General features: G+C 35.6%; 1 protein-coding gene across 1 annotated transcript; it reads left to right on the top strand.

The window, feature by feature from the left end:
- The first annotated feature begins 2,148 nt into the window (after positions 1-2,148).
- mettl2a (methyltransferase 2A, methylcytidine) lies at positions 2,149-9,173 on the top strand. The gene is made up of 9 exons (XM_016252644.1): positions 2,149-2,339; positions 3,334-3,422; positions 3,747-3,973; positions 4,335-4,384; positions 4,472-4,532; positions 4,631-4,770; positions 7,203-7,309; positions 8,469-8,534; positions 8,711-9,173. The coding sequence occupies exons 1-9, from the start codon at positions 2,182-2,184 to the stop codon at positions 8,857-8,859; spliced, it is 1,047 nt and encodes a 348-aa protein (XP_016108130.1). The 5' UTR covers positions 2,149-2,181; the 3' UTR covers positions 8,860-9,173.
- Positions 9,174-9,593: the final 420 nt, after the last annotated feature.

Here is a 9,593-nt window from a genome sequence, read left to right as displayed (position 1 = left end):
GAAAAGGAGGTCAAGGGGACTATGTGTCAGGGTCTGGCGTCTGGTGTTTCTCCCTCTCACCACCACAGGTCGCCATTTCCCATCCTCCCGGACTCCTTTACCTCCACTCACCTGTTCTCTCATTACCTTATTATTGATTTATTTGTCCCAGCTGTTTACCTGATTGCCTCTCCCTTATAAGCTCCCTGTGTTTTCTGTTTTGGGCTCGTTCGTCTCACATAGGTGTCGGATAATGCCTTTGGATTGTGGCTGCCCTGTGCTCAGTTTATGGCTTGTGGTGAGCTTTTATGTTACTCTGGCTTTTTCCCCTTTGGGGTGGTTTCAGTTGTGTTTATTGTTTATTTTTGGGAGTTATAAATAAAGACGCCCCATCTGCCTGCACTTGAGTCTTCGCCTCTTTCGAACCGTGACAAGAAGAGGTGGCTCCAGCTGGCAGATCAGAAGGGCGGACTTCGGGAGGCAGACTCACTCTGAGTTTAAAAGTCCCATCTCTTTAACCTTCCATACACATGACAGCATCACATTTCTATAATTCAAATCCCTTAAAGCATCTTTATGCTGCACCAATTAGGGTAAGCAGAAACACTTGGTAACACTTCCCATAATATCTAATGTACTTGTTAATTTGTAAGAAGAATGACATCAATGCTCAAATTAGTCCCTTATATACTGTCTCACCTTTATCCCTAGGTTATTTTAATCAGCTGATCCAGTCGGTATCCAGACCAGACGGTGGACCTGCACCCAGGAACGACCACAACACATCCCTGAATGTCAGCGGAGACCATGTCAACTAGATAACAGATCCCTGTGAAGACCTCCTTGATGGCCCCAGCACAGATCTACACAGACTATGTAACCAGACAAGCCCTCTGCACAGACCCTTTTTACCAGATTCACCTGCTGGCATGATGTTTCTTCAAGAAGTTGGATGAAATATTCCGATTATCAATCCACAATCTGACTTGTGATGCAGTCCGGAATAATCACACCCCGTTTATTCGTTTGGCCAGAGGAGAACTGGTTTCCTGACTGAGCCTGGTCTTGTTTGTGTTCCTTGCCACTTTTGCCTTTTGTCTTGCTAAATTGAAGACACCTAATATTCAGCAATATTATTGACTTGACTGCACTGACACCATTGGATAAGAACTGACTGAATTATGACTTTTTTTTTATTTATTTTTTTTATATAATAATTTACGTTGTGGTTTAAAATGTTAGTTTATACTGTAGTGCATTTGTTCATTAATATATTTATATTAAAGTATTTGGTAATTTTATAATTAAAGCCTTTTTTAAATGGTTGTATTTGTTTCACTGCTGAATTACATTTAGCAATTTCTGGACCACATTTGGCCTGGGGACCAAGCCGAGTCTCAGCCAGATCTGGCTTAAAGTGTGTGGGCCAGACCTGGGCCACATAAAATAATAGAAGTCACGATCTGGGCCAGGTCAATAAATAAGAATAATATATTAGTTCATATATGATTCTGTATTTTACATTTTGTGAGTTTGATAAGTTATGCAATATTATATACTAGGGTGACCATATTTTAGTTTTCCAAAAAGAGGTTGGTGGGGCGGGGGGCTGAGGTGTGGTTGGTTGGTGGTTAAAGTAATGCCGAAAGTGTCCAAAGTAGTGCATTCTCAAATATCAAAACACAAAATGTAATTTCCATACCTAATATACATATTTTACAGTCACTTATGCATATTTATCATAAACGCAGCTAAAAAGCTTCCTACCAGTGGCTGTCCTTCATGGAACTTAACCTCTAGCACAGTTTTATCATAGGTAGAATGCAAAATGTTTCAATACAAGCATTTCAGTCAAATGTAATTTATGCAACATTTCAAACCCTTAACCCACAGGGAAAAATCAAGCCATGGCAACAGTTTAAATGTCCAAATAGTGAAAGGAGAGGAGAATATTGTTTTTTAATTTGAAAAGAATTAAGATGAAGTTTGACTTGACAAAATATTGCAAAGGAACTCCTATGATGAATGTATTTATTTTTAATGTTATGTCTGGAAATGACTGGTTTAGATAAAAGAATATAGGTGTTTAGAATGTGTTAGGAAAAGGGTTTTGCGATCTTGGCCCACACTCCTAACCAGCAGGTGGCGGTAATGCACCTTGAAGTTGTATGCCAACTGCCATTAAAACCAAGAAGAAGAAGAATGGCGGCGCCTGTAGTTGTTGCTGGACTTTCCTCCGTAGAAAACATGCCAGAAACTGCTGCTGAACCCACGGAGAGTTCCGCCGAGGCCCAGAGACGACCGCAGTTCGGCACTCGCTTCCTCACAGACCCGCGGCAGGTGTTTCAGCACAACGCGTGGTGTGTTCTGTCTGTCTCGCTCACTCACTCCTGACTGCTAACACTCACGCTTTCTGACCGTGCTGTCAGCTTGCCACTCACTTTGTCTGGACATTTCGATAGGATTTTAAAGCCTTATAAGGTGTTTCCAAGCTAAATTCACCAAGTAGCTATGTATTAGGTTTGTCTTTCATTTTTAGAAGAGTATTTCTCCTAACACCAGAGGAAATGCGTGTGTGTAGTTAGTATAACTGTAGGGTACCAACCTGGAAATAACAAGCTGTCTTAAAATTACGAGTTTGATTTTGATTGATATGCTCTTTTTTTAATTGAATAAAAATAATAATGAAATTACGGGAATATACATTATTCTGTGTGTGTTCAATGAAATATTTAATTAGCTATGAATTTATGTTTAATGTATAAAATGTCTAAATGTTCACCTAATAAATATGTTATTAGTAGTAGTAGTTGTGCTGGGCAACGATTAATCGCATTCAAATAAAAGTTTGTGTTTATGTAATATATGTGTGTGTGCTGTATATTATGTATATATAAAGACACAAACAGTGTATATTTTGAAAATATTTACATGTATATATTTATATTCATATATAAATATATTTAATATGTAAGCATAACATATTTTCTTAAATATATACATGCATGTGTGTGTATTTATACATACATAACAAATATACACCGTACTCGCACATATATTATGTACACAAAATCTTTTATTTTGGATGCGATTAATCGTTGCCCAGTGATCATAAACGAATGGAAATGGAAAATTCCAAAAAGCTTGTGGCATTTCAAATAATATATTATGGAGGGATTTAATTAAAATGCTTATGTATTTACTTTTGTGTCAGAGTTTAGACTATATAGAATGACATAAATCATTGATTATCTATAGCTTCTGTATGTAATGTATAACAGAACTGTGTGCTGCTGTAGTTAATCAACATATAATTGTTAAATTATGTTTGTGATTGTGTTACACCTCCTGTAGGGATAATGTGGAGTGGTCCACTGAACAGGAGGAGGCTGCACAGAAAAAAGTGCAGGAAAACAGTCAACCTCTCCCAGCAGAAAAACAAGGTTCATCCATCAACTGCCTACATTTGCTTTGTAATAAAAATGTAATTTAAAAAAGTAAAGAATAAGCTATAAATAGTTGTTACTGATGAAACTCTGTATATAGTGTTAGTTTATTATTATTTATGTACTATTACTATTTTAAATTACCTTTTATTTTTATACTTTCTCTATTTTAATTGTATGTGCTTTTGACATATTCTCTGTTTAGCTTTATTTTTGGTTCAGTTTTAGTTCAGTAGATCGCCTACTTGCTTACAAAGGCATGCTGTTTAAATGTAACCTTTTTTGGGGGGGGTGCTAAATGTTTGTTTGTATCTTCGTCAGAGGAGTTTGACAACAGGGCCAATGAGTACTGGAACGATTTCTACACCATTCATGAGAACCGCTTCTTCAAGGATCGCCACTGGCTGTTTACAGAGTTTCCTGAGCTGGCCCCTCAACAAAAGCCTCCTCTAGACGCTGAGGAGAATCTGTTAAATGGTGAAGATGTTCCCTCGACTCACACTGAGACTGAATTTCCTGGAGCCACTGCATCCTATCGCATCCTGGAGGTGATTTTTTTTGTTTAAATACGGTAGAAACATTTAAAAAGATTGTTCACCCAAAAATCCTGTCATATTATTTACTTGCCCTCATTTTCATTCTGGCATCGACCCCAAAAGGAGATCTTTTTTGAAGAACGTGAAATACAATGAAAGTGAAATGTGACCAGTGGCAGCTGTACTCACCATTCACTTTAATTATATTGAAAAAGAGTAGGTAAAGGATGATGGTTTTAATTTTTGGTTCAACTATTCTGTTATGAAAACCCTTGATGAAAATGAAAGCCTTGTCAGTAGCAATCCCCAGCCTCTGAATATGCTCATTCTCTCTCGTGTGTGTGTGTGTGTGTGTGTTTTTGGGGGTCTTTAGGTGGGCTGTGGAGTAGGCAATACAGTCTTTCCCATCTTAAAAACCAACAAGTGAGTCCAGATATAAACCAACCAGACCTGTCCCCAGTGTTTGCCACTCACATAGGTGAAATAACTTATTTTATTTTTGCTTTACAGTGACCCAGGACTCTTTGTTTACTGTTGTGATTTTTCCAGCACGGCTGTTGACCTTGTCAAAGTAAGTTACAGGAAGCTTCATTATCTTTTTTTAATTAAGAAATCTGCATTTGTAGCTGATCTTTATGCATGTTTCGATAAAAAAAATTTTTTTGGCAGTCAAATCCTGAATATGACCCATCACGCTGCCATGCGTTCGTCCATGATATGAGTGATACGTCTGCAGACTATCCAATACCACACCAGAGTCTGGATGTCATTGTCCTCATATTTGTGCTGTCTGCCCTGCATCCTCAGAAGTGAGTGTTAATGACACTGTGGGTAAGCAGTGACGAATAAAATCAAGCACATAACCTTTATAAGAGTGCTTCTCAACCAAAAGGAGTGGTCTTAAAATGATTCAATTTAGTTATACTAATATAATCTTAATTAAAATGGTAAAAAAAAACTGTCAAAATGATAAACTGACTTATTTTTCAATGTATTTTTATCACAACGCAAACACCAGAAGCAGAGGTCGACCGAAATATGGACACTATGGTTGACCGAATTATGACACTTTTCAAATATTGGCATCAGCCGATAAGTTTTTCTGTTTGGTCGATGTTTGAGGCGGGACTTTTATTATGACTGCACAGTTCTATCTAATAGGGATAGAAGTCTGTCAAATGACTTAGATAGAATGTTAAACAAAGGAATTAATGTATACAAAAAAGTATTGTAACGATTGCTTTTATATTATTAGTAATAGAAAGGCAAACATAATACTTTATCATTTACCATCAGCATTCAACAAATACGCATTAATTTAAACATTTTTAAATGTCTAATGAACGTTTAATTTCACAAACCTTGCAGACTTCGTTGAATCTAGTTGTGGGATCTTGTGAAGTGTGCATTTGTATCCTGTATGATTGTGTGTTCTCTGCGTGACGGTCGGTCCGTGCGAACTGAATGCAAAATGAGTGTCACCTTGACATTATTTAATAAAATAAATGATTCCCCCAATGCACACAAACTGCATTGTTACACAACACTACACATTTTCAAATTATTTCAAATTTTTAAAATATTAATTAAAATAAATAAAAATGATTTATATCGGCCATTGGGCACCCTGCTCTAAGATATCGGCATCGGCAGTCAAAAAAAACAATATCAGCCGAACACTAACCAGAAGTGCATATCAGCTTGGATAGGAAGGTATTTAAATATTGTCTTGGACAAAAGGAAGCTTTGGAGTCAAAAAGGATGAAAACCACTGTTTTAAAGTGATCAAAACTGGTTGTAGGCGTAGGGGTGTGCAATATATATATATATATCGTCTGCGATAATATCGTAATTGTTGTTTTAACGAATGTGCGATTTGACATTAAGTATTTTGCAAAAACCATTCAAAAGACCCCTACAGAGTGCACGCTTACATTAAGTCTAGACTAGATATGCATTTAGAGTGCGTTGCATGATTAAGTCTATTAAAATGCATTTAGAATGATCATGAATTTAAGACATGGGGGCAGAAAATTATATTTAAACCACTTCATATAGGCTAGTTAATTTCACACAAAGAAAGTCGTTTTTCTCCAAAAATTACCATTATTACAAATGTGATTTTTTTTTTACAACAGCTTTTTACAAAGTTAATTAAGAGACCTTTTAGACACCATATTTCAGTTTGGTTTTTTTGCACGATTTCGACAACAAAAATAATTCCAAACACAGCCACAGCACTGTTTTGGGTCTATGAGCAAATGACGGTGTTTCGTTCCTGAATGAATCAACCGTTTAAATGATTCAGTTCAATCGCAATGACTCACTTATTAACAATGACTTGCTGCCACCTGCTGGCGGTTTTAATTTCACATTCAAAATATCTTTTATTATTTAAATAATTTCAAATATTAGTATTCAACTTTTTATGTTTAATATATCAAAACATTAAATTATGTAGACAAAATACTTCCAAGGCACTCACGTGGTAAGATAAAAAACCTTTAATGAACTGGGCTTAAATCATTACAACTAGTTAAAAGTAGATCTACGCGTTTCGGCAAAACAGCCTTCTTCAGGACACGTGTCACAGCATTCCTTTTTTATTTTTGCTTAGTGACCATTAAGGCCCATTTACACACCGTAGCTATAAATATAACTATAATGATAAAGATATTAGCATCCACACAGCAAATGATAAGGTTCTGTTTATTATAAGCATGACCTGCAGTTTTGTCATCTAACGCTTTAAATGCTTGAGCTCTTTAAAGTCAGGTGGATTCTGATTGGCTGTAAGTGTTTTTATTGTTCATAAACTGGAAAAGAAAAATGTTCTGAAAGTGATTCCAAAAATATTGTTCTTCTGTGTTATCATTATAGCTGTAATGTGGACTTCCCTATTATCAAATAATTAGAAAAAATTTTACTTTCAATTTAATTTCAATTTCAATTCAATTTTTTATTCATTTTAATCTTTATTGTTATATTTATTGTTGCAGTTTGAACAGATTTTCCTACACTGCTGTGATAATTTCATGTCTCTCATATCAAACTTTCTTCTTTTTTTAACTCGAGCAACTATTTGATGTCTATTTATTCAAAATGTAAACATATAAATGTAGGGTAATGTATAGTACATTTTCACAAAATAAACATAACAGTAATCTGTCTGCATATCCATCTGATCTCTTGATCACTTGACCACTAACAATCTATTAACTTCTTAATCCGTCTCTTTCAGGATGCAGAACACTATTAATAGATTAGCACGACTGCTGAAACCTGGAGGAGTGTTGTTATTGAGAGACTATGGCCGCTATGACATGGCACAGCTTCGTTTCAAAAAAGGTAGGCTTGATGATACATCCATGTGAGAAGTCTGTCTTTCAAGATAATTTTTCAAAAGAAAATCTGTAGGTCATGTCTGGATTGTGTTTGAAACACTTGAAAACGCACAAAGTAAAAGTGTCTGTTAACATATTTTGCAGACCAAAATGTCAATATCGCATTTTTAATCTTATAATACAATGATTTTTATCATGCCAAACTTTGGAGGAGTTCATTTGTAAGATGGACCCAGAGAAACTTTAACAATTATTATCACATGTACTTTAGGGCTGTTAAATGATTAATTGTGAGTAATCTAATCCAAAATAAAAGTTTGTGCGCACATAAAATATGTGTGTGTACTGTGGATATTTAATATGTATATATTAGGGCTGCACGATATCAGTAAAGCCAGTTCTGTAATCAGCGGTAAATCTCCATCACCTGCGGGCTTTAACATTGAGCAGCATTGGAGCAGCTGGACCCTACACAGAGCCGTTGTTCACTGATGAGCTGCACAAAACCACGTTCATATTCGTCGCGATTTTTTGCGCAGCTCGTCAGTGAACAATGGCTCTGTGTAGTTGATGCTGCTCAATGTGAAAGCCCGCAGGTGATGGAGATTTACCGCTGATTACAGAACCGGCTTTACTGATAAGATGCGCGTTAAATATCGCATGCGATTTATCGTGCAGCCCTAGTATATATATTATGTATATACGTACATGTGTAATATTTGTTGTATATATATATATATATATATATATAAATATGTGTGTGTTTATATATATATATATATATATATACATGTATTTTTATTTATTTAAATTTACATTCTATATAAATATAAATATTTTATATAAATATACAATTTTTCTTAAGTATATACATGCATGTGTGTGTTCATATATACACAGTACACACACATATTTTATGTGTGCACAAACTTTTATTTTGGATGCGATTACTCATGGTTAATCATTTGACAGCCCTAAAGTACAGTGGAAAAAAGCCTAATAATCAGTAAAAAAAAATTCATTAAATTTATTAAAATGTTTGTATTTATTGTATTGTTTGTTTAATGTTTAATCTCTATCTGCCATGAAATAGCCTGTGAAGCTGATATGGCAACAACCTTAAATACAACAAAAACCTAATTGCTTGCTCTTTTCTTAATCAGGCAGGTGCTTGTCTGAAAATTTCTACGTTAGAGGGGATGGAACACGTGTCTACTTTTTCACACAAGGTAAATGCACGTTTAGACTTGCATTGTACAGTACACTTATGTTATAAAAACGCTAATTGATGAATACACTTTGGTTGCATTATGTCATGAAAAAGTAATTATGAAATAATACTACAGTAAAAGGATGCCACACATTTGCAGGGTTTTTTTGTCAGAATTTTGTCATTTTCTTCTAGATGAGCTGCATGATCTGTTCTGCAATGCCGGCTTGGAGAAGGTGCAGAACATGGTGGACCGGCGCTTACAGGTGAACAGAGGAAAGCAGCTGACAATGTACAGAGTCTGGGTCCAGTGCAAGTATCGCAAGGTCCTGGCGCCCACTTAGACTCAAGACTGCATATTTGGAGGGATCAAGAACATCTGGGCTGAACCATGAGAATATTGTGATTTGGTTGTTTTAAAGATGATGGACAGGTTTCAACAATGGAGGATTGCAGTGCTGACACGTGTGATTGAACATGCTGAACACCCTGACCTGTATGAGACGCAATCTTATGCAGCCTACTTGGGAATGTTGATGGAGGACAAGAGTTCCCATGATGCACCTGAGGACTTGAAACGTTCTGTGTATCACACTGAGTGATGTTTTTAAGGACTTTTTTAAACTTATAAATAAACTACATGATGTATTAAAACAAAGCCTCTCTCAGACTATCAGTTTTCTCCCCTGTTTTCTCCTTTATCAGCTACAAAGCTAATATATGGCTCTTTAATGAATTATTATTGTTCATTTTGGGATCACTAAATAAAACTTAATTTCAGCATATATGGAAAAGCTGAAAATATCAGGGATCACTGCAAACTGGATAACTGTAAATGAATAAAACAAATGTGAACTTCCACATTTTTTTTGGTCATCAGACTATTTTATTAAAAGGGACTTGCGCTTGATTGTAGTAAATACATTTTCATTGTACCTTTATTTACATTTTGCGCATGCTTTGATATGTGGTACAAATAGAAGTAATAATCATTTTTATCCTTTCATCTAATCGATCACAATAATTCAGGACAATTTGAGTCACTGTCCACTTTTTTCCTTTTCAGGTTTTATAGGCT

The sequence above is a fragment of the Sinocyclocheilus grahami genome, unplaced genomic scaffold (genome assembly GCF_001515645.1).
Source record: "Sinocyclocheilus grahami isolate Dianchi unplaced genomic scaffold, SAMN03320097.WGS_v1.1 scaffold27.1, whole genome shotgun sequence".
NCBI classification, from domain to species: Eukaryota; Metazoa; Chordata; class Actinopteri; order Cypriniformes; family Cyprinidae; genus Sinocyclocheilus; species Sinocyclocheilus grahami.
Note: the sequence above shows the minus strand (reverse complement) of the source record. Positions and strands in the feature narration are given on the sequence as shown.

Excerpts from the sequence above, each read along its gene's own strand:
- mettl2a (XM_016252644.1), top strand. The coding sequence starts at position 2,182 with ATGGCGGCGCCTGTAGTTGTTGCTGGACTTTCCTCCGTAGAAAACATG. Across the intron at positions 3,423-3,746 it reads TCTCCCAGCAGAAAAACAAG|AGGAGTTTGACAACAGGGCC; the intron begins GTTCATCCATCA and ends TATCTTCGTCAG. Across the intron at positions 4,771-7,202 it reads TCTGCCCTGCATCCTCAGAA|GATGCAGAACACTATTAATA; the intron begins GTGAGTGTTAAT and ends CGTCTCTTTCAG.